At 43.6% G+C, this 23,993-nt stretch overlaps 1 protein-coding gene across 1 annotated transcript in view; it reads left to right on the forward strand.

Annotated features, from left to right (window-relative positions):
* EMCN (endomucin) overlaps positions 1 to 23,993 on the forward strand; it is a 75,823-nt gene that overhangs the window by 27,624 nt on the left and 24,206 nt on the right. Inside the window, exons 6-9 of the mRNA XM_035324054.1 lie at positions 14,659 to 14,712; positions 16,207 to 16,308; positions 16,669 to 16,785; positions 22,472 to 22,594. Coding sequence (XP_035179945.1) covers positions 14,659 to 14,712; positions 16,207 to 16,308; positions 16,669 to 16,785; positions 22,472 to 22,594 — 396 coding nt within the window. The remainder of the gene's footprint in view (positions 1 to 14,658; positions 14,713 to 16,206; positions 16,309 to 16,668; positions 16,786 to 22,471; positions 22,595 to 23,993) is intronic.

The following is a 23,993-nucleotide window of genomic DNA, read 5'->3' on the forward strand; positions in this document are numbered from 1 at the left end:
GCTCTCTGTTTTGAACACTGGAGACAGCAGCAAGGCATTTCTATGGTTGCTTAGAAACACCTTTAGTATTTTAATATTAAGCTCAGTAAAATATAGAGAAGGTCAAATCACACCCCAGCGTTTTAATACTCCCTCTACCAGGTTTTGGGGTAGTTTGTCTCTGTCTTCAAAGTTTACCAAGACAAGTAATGTGTGGATTTGCAGCCTCGTCATGTAATGCACACAAGCTGCCTGTCCCTGCTTCTTTTTCAAACCGTGCGGAAGGGTGCTTCCATCGGGTTTAGTGAAGACTGTGCCAAGTGTCCTGCAGGACTTCCAAACTGTATGCCTTACCTTCAGCCTGCATGCGGGTGGTAATTTCTTGGTGCTTTTCTAACTCATCTTGGGTCCTCAGAATCCCTACTTTTTGGTGGGATCTACCCTCTGCCAGCAAATTACCGGAGGCCAGCATAGACCAGTATGTACTGGAGACCAGCCTCCAGTATATGTGGAGGCTGATGGCCTCATGACAACCTGCCTCTGCTCTCCAGGCTTTTCTCCACCCTTTTAGAGCTAAATGATGTGCTGAATGTAGGAGTTCCCTCATGCTCATCTCAGGGCTCTCAGTTCCAGCATATTGCCCTCTATTCTTCCCTGCTGCAAAACGGATCTTAAATTGAAATGCTTTCTGGGTTGGTTCATAGCACTTTCAGTTTTAAACAACAGACTGCACTGGAATGGGTCTTTATCACAGAAGGATAGTGATCTGATAGTAAATGCTATCAGATAGCATTTGTGATAGTAAACGCTTCTCTCCCTTTATCACAAAGACATCACGTCTCCTAACTAGAGGAGATAGATAGTCTTTTCCTTTCCTGCTTCCCGTGCTCTCAGCTTATAAGTCTTCAAGTCCTTTAAAGAAATAAATTTTAAAATTAAGCACTAACTTAACCATTCTGAGCAGTTAAAACTTGATTGTGGTCTCCCCTCACTCATGGCTGTGCTCTGGGAGACACCAGCAATGCACAGGCTCTCACAGTTGGATCACTCTCATCCCTGAAAATTTGGGAAATGTCAATAGGGTTTAGATAACCACCTGCCTTTTTGTGCTTTTAGCTTGCTTGAACCCAAACTCGGAATGCCTTGAGAGTTTTCCTGTTGTGAAAAAATCTTTTGGATGTTTCCACCACTCCTAGCAGTTTGCAAGACTAGCTTTCTCAGAAATCAAATTGTAGTGCTGGAGCTTATCGTAGCCTTTAATCGAGTTTTTGTTCTGGTACGGACTTGTTCCCTTTATCCAACCCCCCTTTTTTTCCCCTCTCCTCCCTGCTGCCACATCCATTTCATTTCTTTGAGCTGTCTCATGGTGGGCCAATTTTGCCTAATGGGTTTTACAGGTGTATTTACTACTGGACAAAAGAAAACCATTTATTTTAGCCCCACACTCAAATGCAAGTTTACTGCATTTACTGAGGTTGGGAGCAGATGGCTTAATACCTGCTTGATAAGGAGATGATGATTTGCAGCCAAAATAAATAGAAACTGAATTTGAAGGGCATGTTGCCTGCAGCTCCAGACCTAAGGACGCATAATGCCATATAACAGAACCAACAAATGGTTGTTTCATCTGAAAATTTACCAGCCTATTTTTTATCTTTTTCTTTCATCTGGTTTAAAACCAAAATTTCTTATTAATCTTCAGTCCTTTACAAATTAGGATAAAAGATCAAGCGAGGCTTATATTTTGTTTTGTTTTTCTAAATAGGAAAGGACCTTGATTACGGTGTCCAGTCATTTCTATATCTGTCTGATCTCTGTGTGAAAAACCTGCAAAAATACACATAAAAAATAATCTTTAAGAAACTTTCAACCTGAGGAAGAGAGCAATTTTAACTGGTACCCTTTGGTAGCCAGGCTAATGCGCCAGGCCAAAGATGAGTCCCCAAAATCATGTGGGGACAGCATCATCATTTCTATTGCTCATGACGGGGGGCTGTATCTTCTGCTGAGGCAAACTCAAGAAAGACCCTTTAACGGGTCTTTAATTTGGTGATTCTGTACATGGAGAGAGTGTACTGGATTTGTGTGTGTATAGCAGCTGTTACTTCCAAATACAAATCAGGAATTACAGACTGGGCTCCACTAGAAGGTAAATGTTTATTTTTGGGTTCAGCTAGAGCTCTAAAAATAGGTGTCCAAAGTTAAACGGAGGAGTTGACACCTGGAGTCGCACCATGCCCTGCCACACAAACTACTGTCATTGTCCCAGCACAGTGGTGATACCTAGGCATTTGTCTTGCCAAAGTGGACTCGGGTGCCCTACCACCCTCACAGACCTACCTGCCAGAGGAAAAGAGGCTCGACAGAATTTTATGTGATGCAAATAACAGGGAAAGGATTTTCTAACTGCTTTTAAGTGGCTAGCAGATGCTTGCCTGACTTTGGTACAGATGAAAATCCTGGTCTATTTATCAACAGAGAATTTTTACGACAACTTTTAATCTCTTTTTCCAGTGGCACTACGTGCACCTGGGTGTTAGCTGTGCATTGTAGATAGCAACGTGTCTCAGGTTGCTGAAACCACAGAGCTGGTGGCACATGGTCGTGCATCATATTTATCTGCTGCAACCTTTCTGCCTTGTCTTATCTCTCAAATGAAATTAAATGTTTTGGCAGGATAGGAGCAGTACACCAGCCTTGCTCTCTGCAGATTTCACCAAGATATATAATCATTTCAAAAAGCACATTCAGGTTGTCTTAATGCCTTGAGTTACACAGTATCACAGAATCATCTAGGTTGGAAGAGACCTCCAAGATCACAGAGTCCAACCTCCGACCTAACACGAACAAGTCCTCCACTAAACCGTATCCCTAAGCTCTACATCTAAACGTCTTTTAAAGACTTCCAGGGATGGTGACTCAACCACTTCCCTGGGCAGCCTATTCCAGTGACTAATAACCCTTTCAGTAAAGAAGTTCTTCCTAATATCCAAACTAAACCTCCCCTGGCACAACTTTAGCCCATTTCCCCTCGTCCTGTCACCAGGCACATGGGAGAATAGACCAGCCCCTACCTCGCTACAGCCTCCTTTCAGGTACTTGTAAAGTGTGATAAGGTCGCCCCTGAGCCTCCTCTTCTCCAGGCTGAACAGTCCCAGCTCCCTCAGCCGCTCTTCATAAGATTTGTTCTCCAGACCCTTCACCAGCTTCGTAGCCCTTCTCTGGACTCGCTCGAGCACCTCCATGTCCTTCTTGTAGTGAGGGGCCCAAAACTGAACACAGTACTCGAGGTGCGGCCTCACCAGAGCCGAGTACAGGGGAACAATCACTTCTCTGGACCTGCTGGCCACACGGCTTCTTATGCAAGCCAGGATACTGTTGGCTTTCTTGGCTGCCTGAGCACACTGCTGGCTCATATTCAGCCGACTGTCAACCATCACTCCCAGGTCCTTCTCTGCCAGGCAGCTCTCCAACCACTCACCTCCCAGCCTGTAGCTCTGCTTGGGATTATTGCGCCCCAGGTGCAGGACCCGGCACTTGGCCTTGTTGAACTTCATACCGTTGGCCTCGGCCCATCGGTCCAGCCTATCCAGATCCTCCTGCAGAGCCTTCCTACCCGCGAGCAGATTGACACACACACCTAACTTGGTGTCATCTGCAGACTTACTGAGGGTGCACTCGATCCCCTCATCCAGATCATCGATAAAGATATTAAAGAGGACTGGCCCCAGTACCGAGCCCTGGGGGATTCCACTAGTGACCGGCCTCCAACTGGATTTGACTCCATTCACCACAACTCTTTGGGCTCGGCTACTCAGCCAGCTCTTAACCCAATGAAGCATACACCATGAGCAGCCAGTTTCCTGAGGAGAATGCTGTGGGGAACAGTGTCAAAAGCCTTACTGAAGTCAAGGTAGAACCACGTCCACAGCCTTTCCCTCATCCACTAAGCGTGTCACCTTGTCATAGAAGGAGATCAGGTTCGTCAAGCAGGACTTGCCTTTCATAAACCCATGCTGACTGGGCCTGATCACCTGGTTGCCCTGTAAGTGCCGCATGATGACGCTCAAGATAATCTGCTCTATGAGCTTCCCTGGCACTGATGTTAAACTAACAGGCCTATAGTTCCCCGGGTCTACCCTCCGGCCCTTCTTGTAGATGGGTTCTCAGGGTCGTACTTGGTTTGAGGAATGTCAGTGTAATCAAAACTTCAGGGTTAAATTAATTAAATCCCTGATTATATTAATGAGATGCTTATGCTTCCTGCAGATTTTTTCTTTCATAATCTTTAGCAGGAGATTAATATATTTGGGCTTGACAGGCTTGGTGACTGAGGCAACAAATGATAAGAAAAGCAAAAGGTTTGGATTTTAGTTAGTCTGAGGAAAACAGTGCCAGCATATTTAATAACCTTTCTGGTCAAGAATTTGCATTATTTTCCTCTATAAATACACTACTTTTTTGTTTTCATTGCATGATAATTATTTGCATTGACCAGGGTAATTTTTTTTACTAGTTTTCCCACTTCTTCACATTCTCAACATTGAGTCTAGGCTTTCATTTGAAATACAGTGTTGATAACCTTCTAAATGTTAATATGCAAGCTGTTATTTATCCCAGTGTGAGGACACTCTGAAGTCATCTTTCTTTGATAGATGAATTACCCCTCCTCATCTCAGCATGGATTATATATCACACCAATATAGGTGAGGTAAATATCAGTGTTTGTGAACTCATTCAAAGGCTGTGGAAGCAAAAATACCACCAAGCATTGCAAGATGAAATGGGGAACAAGTCAAGGATTGCTCTGACAAAAAGTGAAAAATTCAAGCGTTTTCACCCCAGATTCTAAGCTGTGTCACATCTGGGAATGAGCAGTGGCTTTGGGCAGGATTCACGACTAATCTTTCACTCTTATTCAGGGTCTCCAGAATCCAAAATACTGCCCTAGAATAAGAGATGCTCTGAAACGCCTACCCAGCCATCCAACTCATCTCACCTTGACATCTACAGACCGTCATAAAGGCAGAAGTCTGTGGCATGGTGAAAGAAATATTTGGGGCCAGCATACAACTTGGTAAAAGTTACTCATTTGTGTACTGGACTGTTGAAATTTCTCTCTGGAAAATGCTTAATTCTTTCAGTTATGGAGCTTTTTGGGCATTCTGCAGAATTAAACTCTGCTTTGCCAAAAAACACACAAGTTTTGGAAATTATAGATGTTTGGCTGAAAGGCTGCTACGGTAGAGCAGTTTTAGGTTCATTTTAGGAAGTTTTTTCTTACTTGAGCAAGTCTATTAAGGTCTTTGCTGTGGTTCAGAAGGCAGCAATGTATTTACCAAACTGTGGGCTTCACTTGGAACAACTGTCCAGTGTAGCTTTCAGCGTATTACAAGAGGAGGAACTTAGTGAAGATGAATGCCAAATAACCCTACCCGTGAGACATAAGGATGGCAGAGAAGGAAATGCACAGCACAGGTATTAGAGGTGAGAGCTGCCCAGTGCAGGACTGTTTTTGTTTTTTTGTTGTTCTCAGCACATATTATCTGCTCTGGTTCCAGTGGCTTCAGAGGAACCCATTATTTCCCTTGCATGCTGCTCTCTGTGTTAATGGAGTCATGTGGCTGGTGCATCTTGGTGCTGCTGGACTTGAGTGAACTAGTGCACTATTTGTCTTACAGCAATGCTTCCTTGTAGTGCACTGCATCCTCCCAAACTGCTTTCACCTTGCCTTTCCATGAACTGGCAGAAAACAAAATTTTCAAGGGCAAATACTAGAAAATGAGGATTGGTTATTCATGGAAGAAACAGCCAAAGGAGAAGACCAGAAGGATCTGAGTAGGAAGTGCAAATTGATTTGCAATAGTCATAATCTTCAGAGGGAATTAAATTGCACAATTTGCCCCTAACAGTGCAAGAGACACCTACAGATGTTCAACACCATGAGGTGATCAGCTCCCAGCTCTCCGTGACTTCCAGTGCACTGACTGGGGCCCAGAGTTTGGACAAACCTGAGCACCCCAAATAAGCTGTACTAGGACGCTTGTTGTAAGTGTGGGCGCTGGTGGGGCTGCTGCTGCGGTTCCCAATGCTCTTTGATAGCGTAGGTCCTGTTGTTTGGGCTTTCCTTTTGGGATATTTCATGCATTTGGTACCGTCCAGCCTGCCTACTGGGCGTTGTGGTAAGGGTGAGAGAGGGCTCAGCTGAGCATGGAGTTACATTAGTGACAGAAGCAACTCACCATGTTTCCACAGGAGCTTTCTGACAGGAATGGGTTTTTGATGCTCCGGATGCTGTCGGACCTTTGTCAGGACCGGGTGCAGCTGGAATGAGTGCATGGGCTGGGCCCGGATGTGCTAAAAATGAGTACATCGCAGCAGACGCTGCAGTGGCCCTTTCCTGAATTATACAATTGGTCACACTGCTGGGGATGAGTTGGGATCTTAGCACAGGGCTAAGAAAGCACAGAGCAGAGCAGCCATGGCTTTACCAGTGGCTGCACCACTGGCACATCACAAAGGAGAGCTGCCCATTGACCGGGGCTCGGCTTCCCCTCGTGCTCTTTGACATCTGCTCTGCCCAAGCACACCCTTTTCTGGGAAACAAAAATAGGTTTGCAAATAGCATGGCAAGGAAAAAGCACCGTGAGCATTACCCAGAGGATGACATCATTTGCTCTCTGCTCTCTGGGCGGGGGTGGCTCGCATCAACGCTCCTGCTCTTTCCTGTGCAGGGAAGGGGCTCTCCTTTTATCCTTTTTCCTTCTCTACTCAGCAATGCACAACATGCAAAAAGCCTTTTCTTATATAAAACCGTGCCCATTAAAGACGTTTTAAAATTGATTTGGCATGACTAATGCAAGGGGGGTGGCAGTTTGTTTTTCATCCTATAACATAACCCTTAGTAACTCCTACCTTTTATCTTGCACACGGACAGGCAAACATATCACCATCAAAGGGTGACAATCTGGTGGTTTGAATAGCTTTAAAGAGTTTAATTAAAACCTACTAAATAGGTTTAACAGGTTTAAATAAAGAGAAGCACAGAGCTTGGAGCCTTTGTCCAAGGCAGGCTGGGGTGCTGATGATCATGCTGAGCACAGTTATTACTTTATGGGGTGCAAACAACATGCTCATCCCTCTTTAGCACACAATAATGAAGATACCCACCAGGTTTCACACGAAAGCAGAAAGCGCACTGAGGCAAATTGCAGTTAGGTGTGCTTGGTTGGGAGTCTGCATTTCTTCTGAGTTTATAAAAGAAGCGATGAAACTGGTGCGGATTTTGGTGGCCACGTGCTTAGGGAGGTAAAGCCTGGTGTGTTTGGCTTATTGCAGGTGCTAGGTAAAATGCGGGGGCACTCAGTCAATGCTTTCCGCTGTTGTTCGCGTTGAGGAGGAACTCCTTGATAACCTACGGCCATGTTAGCCGAGGCCAGATGAGTCAGATGCTTTTCTGGTGGGTTTTGGTGGGATGAGTGTGTGCAGGAACTGCCTACGGGGTGCTTTGAGAAAGCTTTATGGAAACTGTGCTGCTTGCTTGGGTAACTAATCGCAGAATCACACAGTAGCTGGAGTTAGAAAAGAGACCTTACAGGTTGTATAGACTAACCCTACCACCATGGGCAGGCACACCTTCTGTTAGACCCCATTGCCCAAAGCCCTGCCCTACCCAATGTTGATCATTTCCAGGGATGGGGCATCCACAGCTCCTCTGGGCAACCTGTTCCAGTGCCTCACTGCCCTCGAGGTGCAGATCCCTGCCATCACGGTGTAGCTACAGCTTGGTGCTGGGTCATGCTTGGTGCTGCGTTCGGGTGAGCAGAAGAGCACCGGGGCACTGCTGGCACCAAAGTTTCATTTCCTGCCTTCGTCCTGTTCCTGGTGGGAGAAATTGCGGTGGCTCCCTCCCTTTCCTTCCTCTCCTCTGCTTTTGCTGCCGGGTGCCTCCAGTCGACGATACCATCCTGCAGCCCAGGGGCAGCAGCTCCAGGGGTCAGCAGCAATCCTGACTTGGGGCAGTGCCGCGCTGTTGGTGATCCAGCATGGGGCTGTCATTAGGGACACGGCTTTTCCTTCACCAAGCGCTGTTGTGGTGGGGACAGTTGTGTGCAGGTACCTTTACAAACACATCCTGTGTCGTGTATTGCTTCAACACACCAAAGAAATAAAAAGCCATGAAGATTGTGCATTTTTCTCAGGGCTTACTTCAATTTCACGAACTTCACAAATGGCTTTGTTAGATTGAATACCACCTTCACTGCACACTGTTATCAGCTCCGGCCATCCACTGGATTGCATCAGAACCTGAATTCCTACAAAGGAAATAGCTGATATGGCTGTAGAGGAAAGATTTAAAATAAGATTCATGAAGAGCTATCTTATAAGAGAATTACCTATATCAAATCAATTATTTAAAAAATACATTTCCACAGGTTCACATTTTTTAATGTGTTTTTAATATATTTTTTTTAATCTTTGAATGTTTAAATTATAGACTTTCTTATTCTTGATCTAAGAGGTATTGAATAGGAATAATGGACTTGATGTTTTCAAACAATACTGTTAAAATTGCCCCTAAATCTCTTCCAATGGGAGGTTTTGTGTTTTGGAGGCACCTATATTTCCTCTAAGATTTCTGCTTGCTGTTTAATTTTGATATATAATCACAGTATGGGTTAGCCATTTATAGACAACCAGCAACTAACCTATGACCACAATTCAACACTGTTGTGTGATCTGGGGGGAGTTTTGTGTCCTAATTTCAGTCTTAACAAAATACTTCCAATAAAATTGGAAGTACTGCAGGGAGGACTCTTCTTAGGATTTATCCAGAGTAGGTAAAATTCTGTGTTCGGAAAACCATGCCTGACCTGAACCTGCAATTTTCCTGGCAATGCATTTCTCTTGGTATTAGGTAGCTCTTATTTGTGCGATTTGAGTGGGGGTTGGACTGCATCTAGTGGAGTTAAAATAATTTACAGCAATGCTGAGGGAGGACTGAAATAACAGCAGTTACTGAAAATGAATCCCTTTCCTTGCTCTGTCCTCAGTTACAGCTTTCTGCAGTATTTTCAGTGTCTTGACTCTGCACTGAACACATGCTCCAAACAAAGCAAAATACTGAGAAAGCTGTAAATGCAAGCCTTGCAGCTTGTATCCACGTTCTTACTGTCTATTCAGGAAGATCCACAGATGCAGTTGAAATCTTGAACTGCAGATCTCCCCGTTTCTTGCAAAACTCCTTTAATGATAGCATGTGGTGCCACTGTGTGATGCAGTTCGTAGTTCTCTAGAAAAGAAGAGCATACTAGTATCCCTCTTTTATTGATTGGAAAATGGGGCACAGGGCCCCAGTGGGACTGGCATCAAAATATCACTGGAAAAGACCCACAAGCATCAGCAGCAGCTACTCTGCAGCCTGGGACATTCCTGAGGAGGAAAGCCCCAAACCATGTAGATGTTGAACCTTACCAGATAGAAGGCCAGTGTAGAGGGCCTGCTGGCACACCAAGAGTTAGAGCCTAAGTTTGACCCCTAAATTAGGTGCACTTGAGTTCTGTTTGGAGGGCTTGAGCAGGGTTGAGCAGTACCCAAAACTTGTTTTGGCTGTCTGCACATGAGAGTGATGTTTGTGCAGTGGATGGTTGGCAGATGAACCAATTTATTTAGGCAAAGCCTTTTTTTTCTTTGGAGAATGTTACAAAAATTTTCATTACAAAAGAAGAAAAATTTATCTCAGGGTTTAGGGTAGAAGGTAGTGAAGCAGGAAAGAGAAATGGGTAGGAGTGAAAACAGAAATAAGAAGTGCAAGAACTATGCTAGGCCTGGGGAAATACCAGGTAAGAGAATAAAGAGATGAAGCAGCAATAAATGAAAACGAAAGAGGAAACGTAATAGACAGCAGAGCTCCGAGGTAAGAGTAAGCAGGTTGTGTACATAGTCAGGCAGCAGCAATTTATGGGTAACCCTGAGAATTATCAGCACCAGTTCTCTTTGCAAGGACGGCTGTGCCTTTCTGCAGAAGGGACGGCACATCAGATGAAACAGGCAGCCTGCTACAGGGGGCTCCACAGTGGTAGTGGGACTGGCAGGATTATCGTTTGCTTCCTGGAAAAAGACCACAATTTAATTCTGCTGATGTGGAAAGACAGATAGCAGCCTGGACTCCTCCGTGTCTTGCGCGCCATTTAAAGGCCTGGGTTCACACAAACAAAAATAATATGGGAAACACCACTTGCAGATTCTGCTTATGGCCTTGAAGTAGGGAAATAACATACACAGCACCAAAAAAACGGGCATGTTTCTAGTCCAAAATTCCTTTATCTGTTACCTCTAGTTCCATTCCCAGCAGATATAATGAGAAGCTTGCTTATTCTTTTGTCTTTGTTACAGCCCCTCAGCTACATGAGTGCTGCTACCACTGCCTTCCATTAATCTTTTCCTCTCTAGGCTAAACAAATGCAAGTCTCATAATCCTTCCTGAGAGGTCATTCTTTTTCTAGACTCCTGATGACTTTTGTGGTCCTCTGTAACACCCCCACCCCTAGGCATTCACGCTCTTCTCGACATGCTCCCCAGGCTGGGCTGAGTGCTTCAGCTGTGGCCTCACCAGGGATCATCTGTAGGGAGGGGTTTCAACATCAACATATCCTCCTGCCTGCCTACTGCAAGGTCAAGTTACAAAATGTTTAAAAGTTAAAAGACAAGTTAAAGAGGGGGCATTTCACCATTTATGTGGTTACAGCTTCTTTTCCAATAAAAATCATTTATTTTCAAAATTAGATACTGATACCAAAGTGGCCAGCATTCATTAATTCTTATAATGATTAAAATAAATACATATTTTGAATAATCCATTTATCTTTAAAGATGTTTACATTTTACTGGTTTTTTTTGGCATTCACTTCTGTATTAGCTGTTTTAGGTGGTGTTTTAAACTCACTCAGTGCTTTGTGCTAGTCTGTAACACATGAACAGAACTGCTGATGTAATATCATGCACTCCTTTCTGCCTTTTTTTTTTTTTTTTTTCCTGTCTTGATTATAGCAGTAGCAGGCACCTAATTAACACAAGGTCAAAACCCTCTTATCTTAGTCTTCCCAGTGTAAAGTTTAAAATAATGAGATAGAGAGGGGGAAGAGATGATGAGAGCTCCAGGCTCAGACCTTGGAGATCGAAGCCTACATCAAAAACTTGCACTTTTAGGGCAACTGTGGCTGTCGGTCGATTCTGGCTGAACTCAGGGATTCCAGTGGAACTTTTAAAGAAAGAAAGTTCATTTAGTGTTTTAGTTGAATCATTCTAAAATCATGCCTGAAGACCAGATACAATTGAATTTACTATTGTTTTAATTTTAGAACCAATGAACCATTTAAATCCAAGCCAGAGAAGACAATAAAGGCACATCCTGTGAACCTGGAAGGAAAAGAAAAATAATTTACAGTTTCTCTTTTCTCATTTTGGCCTCATGGTCTGGGGTCAAATGCTTATCAGCTCTTCTTCATTCATTCATATCTTTCCCTGATACCCTTATTGTCTCACTGTCTCTGGCCCTTCCTGCCCAGACCTCTCATCGTATTCCCACCCTGTTATCTTTCTTGCCCTTCTGACTTCTCACTCTGTCTACTTTTAGACGTGTTTTTCCTTTTCTTTGTGGATCTCCCACCTGGCAGCAGCAGCACCACCACCACCACCATCCTTTATTCGGCCCAGTGTCGTGCCTTAGCACCTCCCAGCTCCACGCGTGTTCTCCAGGCACAGGGATGCTGCATCACAGGTCACCCACGCTCTTTTGGCCGAGCTCACTGCCAGGGAGGATGGCAAATTAGAGAGGTTTGTGTGAAGGAACCATTGCCAAGTAGATTTTGGGTACTCCCACGGCAGAGTGGCTCTCTCATATCAGAGGAATCACTGCATCTAAATTTGCCCAAAACAACGCAGTTGTAGCTTTGGTTGGTTTTCCTTCATCTTGTACAGCAGTCAATCTGACATGAACAGAAAAACAAATCTTTTTCTCTCTTTCTTTTTTTTTTTATCTGGCAACAGCCTACAGTAGGTCAGAGTTTTGTTCTCAATCTCTTTTAATCTCCTTCTTCTATCCCCCCCATCCCTCTTTAGTCACAACTTAACATTGCAAATAAGAGCATAATAAGCCACCAGCTGTATTGCTGCTTTTAATCAACCAATTCTCCCCAAATCTTGGCTAGTTTTAAGCATTTTTGCATGCTGCTTTCAACTTGTTTTTAAAGTGCACTTAATTATCCATCATTTTAAGGCAACAATTAATTCATAAAACTCCACTTTATTCTACTCTGCTAATCCAATTTATCTTAGTTTATCTCTAGACTGTGGTAAAATCAGCGACTTGTGATTCATAACAAAACTGTGACTTAATTTCTCACTTCTTTTTTATTATTATTTTTAATTTTTTTATTTTTTTAGTTTTTTAGTTTTGAGGAAATCCCAGCCCATCAACAGGGTTATTAACTGGAACATCTCTAAAGGATGAATAATGAAAGTATTACAATGGGCTTTCTACAAAGTTTTGTCGACTTAGGGAACGAGCTAATTGGGCAACGAGTGCACTTAGCTGGTGTTACAGACGCTGTAGTTGCTGGGAGATGTGACAACAAACCATATGAAATGTAGGCACTGTTGAAAAAACATTCTGTTTTGGTGGCCTTGTGGCCTTGTGGCACGGGGAATTACACAAGCTTTGTCACCAGATCTTATGAGAATGGAGAGATGGAAAAATGTTCGATGTTTAGGGAGGCTCCCCAAGCAAGGCTGCTCTTAGGTCTGTTTGGGTAAAATTTGTCTTCAAAGTATTTCAGTTGTGGGGTATGAACTGTTATTCTGGCTGGGTAACTAAACAGCAGGAAAGAAGAGTGTTTTAGATGCACTGCGCGAGGGGCTTAGCACAGCCTGACTGTGTGGGCAAGGTCTTGGTAGCCATGTGTGACTCCATTGTGCCGGACCCCGTTGGTGGCACAGTGACAAAATTTAATGTGGCTTTTGGTGAGAAGGGGTAGGAGTTTTGTGCTGAGGCTGCTGGAGGTAATGAGGCTGGAGCGGAGGTGGTTAGGGTACCCTTTCAGAGATTAAGCCCATGAAGGGACAAAGATGTGCCCTGACCAAGTCGGGCCAGCACATGGTGTGATGTGACAACATGAAGGCAGCAGCATGCCTAGAAGAGACACCCACGAGAGGAGGCTCACTGGGAAGAGACAACATCCCAGCTGAGACCCACCAGAAGCACGTAGGTGCCGAAAGGGCCGATGGCACCATACGCTGCTTGAAGTGAAAACATAGGGGCTCATCTGCCTTGACCTTAAAATATGCCTGCAGAGCTAGCGAGTGCATTCTGTATTTTTTTTATCCCCGTGTTGGATCTGTGACTCTGGCAGGCCTCGGATGGAGCTCGTGAAATGTTAACCGTAGCGCAGCACACTGAGCAAATGGAACGAAGCTGACTGTTCTGCCCCGCAGCCAAAAAGCAGAGAACACCAGCAGATATTACCATGAATGGAGCTGCACAAGAACAGTGACATGCCATCCTGACTCAGTGCGGTGATGTTATGGCTTGCTAATGTCACACTCCAAACCTGACAGCAGCAGGGGATAAGTCTGTGCCGCTCTTCCTTCTCCGCTCAGCCGCAGAGCTGTGCTTTTCCTCCCCACATGTAGCCCTTCCAGGCCTCACAGTGGTGTGCAATGCTTGTGAAGTGCAGCTCGTTTTGACTCATTGTAGGCTTTTTCACTCCTTTCATCACCCCCTCAGCTTTTTTTTTTTTTTTTAGTTGAAGGATATGGACACCCCAGAAATAAGACTGAAAGTCTTATTTGAAACCAAGACTCTAGTTGAGTTGATCTGTCCTATAGCAGTTGATGCTGTTATATTTTTTTCTGCACAGCCAGGAGATCTAGAAATTATTTTGTTTTTGTTATGATGATTTTTGTCTGTTTTGTAATATTGGAGATTTTCATCTGTTAACTTGACCTAGGCTATTTCAAACTGACATCATTTATTGCAATAAAATCCCTGGAGCTGGAGCACTGCCCTGAGGGTAATGTAGAAAATCAATCATTGCTCAGCCTGGTGCTTCCTGAACCATGTTCTGTGAATTCTCCTCTTACCCTCACATACAGGGATCACTTTGATGCTGAAGACCCCTCCCAAAGTGTTTGCGTTAGCCAGGGAACCACTAACTACATTTAATTGCTTACAGTAGCAATTCTCCCGCTCTGGGACAAGAGACTGGGTGCTCACTCCTGCAACTAGTTATTTTAGTTAACCCTCCACCCTGCAGACTCAGAGCAACTATGGTGGTACTCAAGAAGAAGAGATCAAAGACCTTCAATTGCTCCAGACCTTCAATTCTCCACACCAGTCTTAAGAGATGCTAACACTTGTTAAAAAAGCAACCTGTGGCCCAAGGAGGGAGGCCGTAGAAGATGCTTCCCATTGGAGCAGTGAGGGCGAAGCTAAGAGTCTGAGGATACAACTTGTACAGGTTGCAAGCAGAGTTGTATGACTGGGTTGTTCCTGCTAACAAGCTTCTGAACTTGATTTTCAATGAAGTCCCATGCTGCTCTCTGCCTTGAATGCCTGTGTAATGTTAAATAGATCCAGGTGATGACTAAACTAATGTTTCTTCTTTTGTGTGTTTGTTTCAGAGGCTGAAATTCCAGACAGTTCTGTCAGTGCTCCTGTACCAACATTAAAATCTGGTAAGAGCCCAAATTCTCTATCTGGTGTTCTAAAGGTCCCATTGCCTCTCTAGCTTTCATCTTTTCCAACTGCTGGGACAAATCAGGCAGGTTGTTTCCTATACGGTGATTGCAGAGCAGTGTATTTCCATGGGGCTCTTACACAAGTCTGTTGAGAAGAAGAAAGGATTGAGGAATCTTAGTGAGGAGGGGGTTAACTGGGGCAGGCTGCATTTTTTTTTCTGATAAAAAAGGCTTAAATTCTTTGGGTCTGTATGCTTAGGGAGTGGTTAAAACATGATCAGACATTAGCAAATGAGCTAAATATTTATAGCTCAAAAATTGTCAGAATAATTTGGGAAATAGCATCAGTTTGGGATATGGTACCAGGGAGTAATCAATTTGATGGGTGTAGACTTAAGAGGACATGGACTTCAAGAGTAAAGAACTAGACAGTCTATGTCTGTGTTGGGCCTCATTTAAAAGATAATATATGTGCATAAAGCTGTCACTTCCAGAAACTTCCAGGTAACTTCTTGAAACTAGTAATGTCAAGGTTGACTTTTGGGGCGAGGTGGTGGAACCAGTGCCCTCAGTTTCAAAAGCCTGATTCTCTTGTGATTTTTTTTTTTTTAACTAGATCAACCATAAAGTCCTAAAGCTATGAATTAACAGAAAAATCTGGTTCAGAAGGTGAAGCCTGGCTTAACATCTTCAACGAACATGTTAAATTTTCTGTACTCTAGCTCTGTAGTTATGAAAATTCACTACTGACTACATTGCATTCATGTGGGCTAAATACCAACTCTTCTATAAGTTCAACTGTCAAACATTGCTGTGTTTAAAGTGATGCACATGAGGAAGAAAACTTGGAAATGGGACTACGTTTCTTGCTAACTAAACATACTAAATAATCTGTTTTGGAGCTGAGAATACTGATATAATAAAGATGAATACACTTAAAGTGCTAGTAATGGAAGCGAATAAAGTGCAGCCAGAGGAATTGTGAATGTTACATTCATTACACAAATTAGTCCTTCTCAAATTGTGCTGTAGTTCTTTCATGTTTCTAAAACCCTGGTGTTTATGTCTGTTCTAAAAACATTTAATAAATGCCCGTCACCTCTCGGTGAATGAGCTCTTCAGATGTTTCACTGAAATTTCTCTTACAGCTTTTTGCCACAGAGGAGAAAGCAGTAATGCTATTTATGCCTATGAGAAAAACATCAGAAGCCCACTGTGAGGGCACCTCTGTGTCCCTCCCATAGGGGATGTGCCTTCCCACAGGGGTTGGCTGGTGGGCACCACTGCTGACTGTGTGGGCACAGGCCAAACCCTCCCTCTGATAAAACCAAGTGTGCTCTGAGTCCTCCTGAAACACTCACGGGCAAGAAAGGTCTCGGAGGGCCAGACCCCAAAGACAAATTGACTGCCTTTGTGAGAGTCGGCAGCTAGAGGTATGCAATGTTTATTTAAATGCGATAAAATAAATCAATAAAAATGCTTCTCTTGCAGTGGTGGAAGCTGTGACCACGTCCACTTCACGAGTGACAACGCTGCAATCGACAGTGCCAATGACCACTACAGTCAAAGCTACAACTGTGTCTGTCACAACTGGTGAGTGAAAATTTCTTTGTGGTAATTGTTGAGGCTGTTCCAGAGGTCAATCAAGGGACTGAGCAGCAGTGCCTCTTGGCCTGGGGACTCATTTACACATAGCCACTTCTTTGGCAAAGCCTCGAGATCCATCAGGCTCCAGGAAGCTCCAAGCCAGGTCTCGTAACTGTGTTATTGCAGGTTTATGTTCAGGTTTTTTTTTTTTCCTTAAAGAGAAGGTAGCCCTGTCCCCGTTGATCTTCAATTTAAAATCAGTATTTAAAACTAGACTGCAGGCAAGGCAGGATGTAAGTTTTGTGTGTTTGTGCATGTGTGTGTGTGTAAAAAACTGAGGAACTATTTTGAATGTCCTTCCTTTAGTAGGCTCCACACCTCCTCCAATTGCAGCTACACAAAGAACAACAAAAGGTACAACCACGCAGCTGTCTGCAGAAGTGACCTCTACAGCAAGAAATGAAGATGACAACACAACAAGCAGTAAGTGATAGTTTCACAGAGCCATTTCTGATTTGTCATATGCTACATTTCTGTAAAACAGCGTGGAGAGATAAAAAAAGATCACAAACAAGTAGCTTGTGTAATGGGTTTGGATCTTTGGAGAGGTAGAGCTCTTCATCCTGTCCACGGATTACATATCTTAATGAATTTTTCCCCAGAATCTTACATGCAGAATATTATACCTTTAATTTGGAGTGGAGATGATCTGAAACTATTACACAGAGATTTGAATCTCCCCGTACTTGGGAGAGATGTACTTGGAAGGGTTTGCAGTTTTATTTTCTTCCTTTTTTTTTTTTTAATAAGTTGTTTCATCATAAATAAATGATTGTATGTGATCGGTAGTGTCAGAACAGCCCCTTAGCTTTTCATTTTATATACATATATTCAGAGTTACAAATAAGTATGCTCTGTATTATTATGAGTCATCTTACTGAAAGCAGCGAGGTGTTACTAATAACCCTGCATCAATCTTCCCCATAAATCTTTAGAATAATGTGTGTGTTGAGCCAGTACATCAGATAGGGTTCTAGGGAAGGGAAAAAAAAAAAAAAAAAGGAAAGAAATCCTCTGCATCCAGCAAGTAGTTGGAATAATTTAAGCAAATATAATAACATACAAAAGGAGCTCAGTAAAAAATAAAATGAAATTGAATCTCCCTTTTTTGTCTGTGAACTACACTGTAAATGTTTGCTCAAACCTTTTGCTGAACCAGAGATTTGAAATACTCAATTTTTTATATTTAATTGAATCAAGCTAAATTTAAAAATAATTACAGAAAGTATTTAACTCAGCAGTCAGTGATACAGTGATGTTCTCCTAGCTGATGTTTAGAGCAGACTGAAGCCTGTGACAATTGATTAAACCTTTGCTTCTCTACCTGGGGTTGCCTCCTGGTGCCACTCTGGCCCAGGCACTGCTCTGAACCCCCCAAAAATGCCAAAGCAGGCCAAATTGCAACCCTCCCCTGAGTAGTGTAAGAAAGAAAGGGTTTTCCTGTGGGTGGAATAGGCCACCATGAAAATACACGTGTCTGGAGCACCAACACTTTTCCTGTTCCTCTCCTCTTCTCTTTCCAGCAGCTAGCCTTCAGTCTCTAGCTGCTTGGATTGAATTGTTTTGAAAACTCCCCATTTAACCAAAATAATAATAATTAAAAAAAAAAAAAAGCTTGCAACAAAAATGGTTAATGGACCTAAAAGCAAGGCCTACTTGATTCTAACTCCCCTTAAGTAAAGAGGAAAATTAAAGACACTGATTAAAACACCTCCTCACAGCAGGACTGGGAAGTTGCTCTCCCTGGAAAGAAGAGTCTTAGCAAGATTTTGCTATTAAAAATGGGTAGAACATAAAATTTGGCTCTCTCTTTTTTTGTTACCTTGTGGGTTTTTTTTCATTGTGTTATTATTTAGCAGTCAGCTTTCCCCCCCTTTTTTGTTGGCCTCAGAGAACTGAGGCAGGAATTGACGGTGCCTATATGAAATTTCAAATCTTCCTTTCACTGCACCTGTTTTTTAATGAAAAACAAGCATCTCTGTTCTATAATGCAGGCCATCACTTTATCTACTTCAATCCTGGCTAAAAGCTTAAGCAAATTATCGCATCCTCACAGCAGAGATTTGACAGGGCTTCCTGTTCCTGCTGCAATTTCTGTGGCTGTCACCTTCCATTGCAGATGGAGAGAAATACCCCAGTGCTCCATAAACTGTGAAGTCATGTGCACGAGTTTGTCTTTTGTTCTTTTTCTGAAGTCTTCGGTATTTTTTCCTCTGCAGGACATAAATACAATCTCCCCTCTTTCTTTCCATGCCCTCTTTCCCTGTATATTATATAAAAAGCCAACAATTAGACTTGCCTCCTTAGTTTTCTAGGACAAGGGGTCAAATCCAACAGTTGACAATTAGTCAAAAGAGAGACCTCACTTGTGCAGTCCAGGCCCAAACCAAGAATTTTAAGTGGTGTCACAGTGCATCAAGTCCCACCTGCATGCAGGATTTCACGTCCTGGGACACCATCTCTATCTAAGAGAATATGAAATGAAAGGCAACACAGGATTGTGTTCTTCCTTCCTTGGTCGTGGAGCAAGTGTCTTGGGCAAGGTCAGCGCTCAAGTTATTAAATTACAAAGTAAGAGTGGATTTTTGGCTGTTGTGTTTCTGATTTATCTTGTGTCACTCTCCTGGAGGATGATACATCACAGTGCAATGAAATATGAAACATTAAAAAGAGAGAAAAGGAATGAATGGAAGAAAGACTTTCTCTTTTTCATATCAAACTGCTGGTAATTGAGAGGGAAGCTTTATGAGGAGGGGTAAGCTAACATGTTGCTTGGCTGTCCTCAGGTCACCGCCGCATGCTGCAGGTGCGCTCTGTATTTCTAAAACACGTAGTGTAGTTGGCTGCGGAGATGTGATCGTCAGGGAGGGGAAGGTTTCCTTTGGTATTCCTGCTCTGCAATTTTTCAACACTTTCATTAATGCAGTCACCAATGCAAGTGGTTTCTCAGGCTGCTGATTTCAGGCAGAGACTTACATGTGAGTTTATGTTCAAGATGTGAGCTCTAGGGGAAGGTTTAGCCTTACACCCAACAAAGTCCTTACACTAGGGTTGTAATGTGGGTTGTAACGTGGTCGGTGTGCCCTGTAAAGGTGTATCCTGGGTTCACTGACTGGCTGAGTGATGCTTTTACACACGTGCAGATGTCTGCACTCTCTGCGCTGCACATCTGCTGCTTGTTGGAAGCATCACATGATGCCAAAGCTTGTTAGGCAGCAGCCTGCTGCAAGGAAGATTTAGAGTACTGTTGGGAAATGCTGAAATGCTCGTGGATTATATATAGGTTAAGTAGAAAATCCTGCTAAGATCAAGTGAGGATGCGTGTCGAATTTCAGTTGGTTAAAGAAAAGGAAGGGCTCTGGGAGGACAAAAGTAGGGCAGTAGCTGAGGCTCAGGCAGCAGCTCTGCAGAGCAGCTCCAGCTTGTTTGGATAAGCCCCCTTGTTGCTTATCCCTTTGACCAGTGCATGCTAAGGCACCGTCATTTATCTCATCACAGCACCCGTGGAGAGAGCGGCATCACCTCTGGGGAGCTCTGCTATGCCGCTGGACAGCTATGTTATGATCTCTACCATTTTATTTTTACTTTACCCTTTTATCCATCATCAGTTGTTGGCAGCAAACACACTATGAGGTGATGTGAGTGCTTTCCCTTGCTGCAGCCAGCTGCAGCTCCAGCTGCGCTGGAGCGCAGTGGGTCGCTGCAGGGACCTGTCGGTGGGGACACGTCCCCTGCCTCTGGAGCATGGGCACCACAGCCAGGGCTGTACTTTCTCCTCCTCCCAAGAGCAGACCAAACCTCATGAGGCTGTGAGTTGTGGGCTTTCCTGATTTCTAGCATGATATGGTGCTGCCCCTGCTGTGTGTGTATGCGCGCAGCAGCTGGATATGGATGCTACCGTCCCCGTAGGCTTTTGGCACGGAAGCTATTGAGATCAGCTCATGGGCTGTTGGTACTGTGTTTTGGGCATGAGGCTTGTCTGCTTTTGCCCTTCTGCATCAGGAGCCTCTTCTGCAGACTGCCAAAATTAATGCAACCAGCTCCACAATGAGCCCTAGGCACAGACGTATCCATCCCTGTGCTTCCTGGAGCCACATGAGGAATTTTACCCAAGCTGAATGAGCCAAACAAGACACAAATGCCATCATCCCTCCCCTCGATGCCCTGATGTGGCATTCCCAGACCCTGCTCCTGGGAACAGCCTGTGCTGGCAGCTCCCAGGCAGGCGAGGAGCACCTGGGGCTGGGCTGCTGCCAGCACTGATAGTGCCCGCCTGGTCCCCATGGGAAAGCAACCCCGCGGGGCCACGAGGCTGCCTACCTCCCTCAGCTCTCCCACCTGCACGGTGAGCTTTGCATGGCTGGCAGAGCCTGTTCGTGTACCAGCCTCCCTGCATGGGAAGGGTCACTGCTATTCTGGCTTGCTTCTCACCCTCCCATGGAAGCTTTTACCGGCTTGCCCTGACGACAAAGGAGCCACAGGACAGTGGCTCTTACAAGCCCACATGTCAAAGAAGGAGGGAGGCTCTTTGTGTTCTGTTTTGTTTGTTTGTTTGTTTGTTTTAAATTGGTTTCAGATTAAAACTCCACATTTAAAACTTAAGTCTGCAGCCACCTCAATAAGAACCAGAAGTGGATAAAAGTTGCTAGAGATTCATTCATCACTTCTTCAATGAGAATGTGGAAACGATTCAAGCTGGTAGATCTTTGCTTTACACCGTGGTCAAAAATGGTCTACAAGTTGTGCTTTTCACTCATTTCTGCTGCTAATTAGACTTGCATATTGAAGGTGCACAGTGCTGAGGTTTCTGAAGGGAGTTGACAGAGAAATTAGGCCTCTTCTCACTAGAATCCCAGCAAAACTTGTAGGTATTTAAGCTTGTTCTGCATGAAATTCATCACAGTTTCCTTCCCTTCCAAATTCCCATATTTGCACTGAACCCCCAGACTCCTGTGGCTTCAGCTCACTCTTCCTCAGCACGTTGATTTTTGAAGCCTGCCTCTCCAAGCTATTGCACTTGCTAAACAAAAGGGGAAGGGAAGGGGCGAGTTAAAGGTGTATGATGCTAGGAAAGGGAGCTTTGGGTGTTGGTTTTATTTTCCCTGAGTAAAGGACTCTCTGGGGATGCCAAACCAGAGGTAATCAGAGTTTCTGAAGCAGGCGTGTGGTGAAGCATTCCCCAGGACTCACGGGCTGCGTATGCGTGGTGCTGTGCTCGTTTGAAACAAACACAAGTCGTGTAGTAGTCCTGGTCCTGCTGTGCGCCACCCATATGACAAGGCACTGGAAATGGCTTACAGCCCAATTGCATCTCAGGTTGGTATCAGAAAGGCAGTGTAGGGTTAATCTTGGGCACCCCCATGGTTTATTTGGTAGGCACCGTCTTGCCTGTTATGCTGGGGTCTGAGGAGGGACACAGAAATCACCTGCTATACTGAAATGGCTTGAACTCTCCTGTACCATGACTGTCACCTTCACTTCCTTGGCCAGACGGTGCCCTGCAGCTGGGCTCACCCTGGACTGCGAATCTCATGACGCAGATAGCCTCGATCCTCTGCTGACTCTGCGAGAGCAGCAATAAGGCTCTTCAATTTTTCATATGCTAATTTTTCTGGCTTTATTATTTCCCAGACCTTAGCAGCAGAGGATGAAGTAATTAACTCTACACTTAATTGCAATACCTAAAATTTTCCCAAATATCCCGTTATGTGACTGTTGCAGCTAAAGCTTTATTTATTTATTTATTTATTTATTTATATTATTATTTTTTAAATGAAGGTAAGAGATAGATGGCAGTAAGCCATCTTCTGCTCATGTCGCCATTGGCACAAGACTGCCTGGTCAGTCTGTGCTCCCTGGCCAGTGCTCTCAGCTGTCCTCTGGCACAGGCTGTGTTGGACGTGAAGGATGTGCTTTAAAGATGCGCCAGCTATGCCAGTAGTAACAACCACATAGGGATTGCTTGCTGCTTGACGGAGGGCTACCAGAAGGCATAGTGCTTTCTGACCAGAGATCTGTGATGGAGAGTGCATTTTTCTGCAGAATGGGCATGGAGCTAAGGCAGCACTTCTCTTGCTGTATCTTACCCAAATGTTTGTCTCATTTCCAGCTTCACAAGTGAGTGGAACACAAGCAACACAAAGTGAGAGTGTGGGTGCTCCATCTACTAAGGGATCGACTTTGTCTCCAACAACCTCTCCACAAAAAACCACTTCTGCTTCTGAAAGCTCAGGTAAGCCTTGAAAATATACACTCAATTTTCCTATGCAACTTGTTAAAAAGATCTTGAATCTCTCCTTCATTTGTTGCTCGTTGTCCCAGAATGAGGGCCACCTCCTTATTCATGCAGGGTACAATGTGTTCATGTCATCCAGCTATGAAGTTATGATGAGTGATGGGTGAACTTCAAAAGATTCAGTTAGAAAACTCAATGTCATCACAGGAGGATGTAAATTAAGATAATAGAAATCTTTATATATGCTGTATGTGGTCATCGTGTAGTACTGACTGCCAGAGGAGGTCATTGAGATAAATTCTCTGGCTGCAAAGCAAAGGAGAAAACAGCTATAATTTTTACAATTGTTAATAAATCTAGAGGGCGAGCTAAGGCATATTACCAATTAAATGGCATTGTTCAAAGTACAACATGGTCACACGCAAGGTCAAAAAGATATCAATCCTTCCCAATGCCTGTCTAGCTATAATGTTTTTCTGGGTCTGTTTTGGTGTATTTAACCACTAAACAACTCTGTTGCAAATGTAGATGCTGGGTCATGAGAGTGATCATTTATTATGTGTTTACCAGGCTTAATTTTCCCTGATTTTGAAGAATCATTTACTTAGGTCTTCTTAAGGTTCCCTGAGCTTTCACTCAATACTATCAGCTACACATATGTAAGCCTAATAGGGACACTGACTTTGTTTGCATTTCCCTGTTAATATTAACGTTTAACATTTCTAGAGGAGTAAGACTCTTTTACAGCACCCTGGATTATGTTTGTAGGAGATAACTATGAGTGCTCAATAATATTTGTTTGTGGTAAAACAGCACAATGAATGGGATTCTTCTTATGGAGGGTGGGATTGGATATAAAAGTGTAGTAATATCATATGCTCAGTACATACTGAAATGCTTAAAAGCATGCAGAAATAATAATAAGCAGTTTAGGGAAGTTGGGATTTTTTCATTGTTAAGCCACGGCCACTGATTTAGAGAGGAATCTTTCATTATTTTAATAAGCTTACACCCTATAATACATACACTGAGCTGTAGTTACTTGACTATCCTGTCACATTTTGTGTCTTTTGGCAGACACGTGCACAGTGTGGAAACCTTACCATTGGTACACTGCAATAAACCAATAAATTGCAATGCTTTTAAAGAAAGGTTCTCTCACACAGGTAAATTCTCCAGGTTAAAATGAAATCATAATACATATATGGCCGTGGATCCTATGTATTGAATTACCTGTTACATTATTTGTACAATTACACTTTATGCTTAAATCTTGCCCTGGAAGGTTTACATGTTTCCTTGGGTCTTTTTGTGAAAGTCATCATCTTACTCAGCTCACTTTGCTGTAAAGCCAATAAATCTTCTTTAGCTCAGGGAATACCCAAGGTGCCAGGGC

This window comes from Oxyura jamaicensis, chromosome 4 (assembly GCF_011077185.1).
Source record: "Oxyura jamaicensis isolate SHBP4307 breed ruddy duck chromosome 4, BPBGC_Ojam_1.0, whole genome shotgun sequence".
Classification (NCBI taxonomy): Eukaryota; Metazoa; Chordata; class Aves; order Anseriformes; family Anatidae; genus Oxyura; species Oxyura jamaicensis.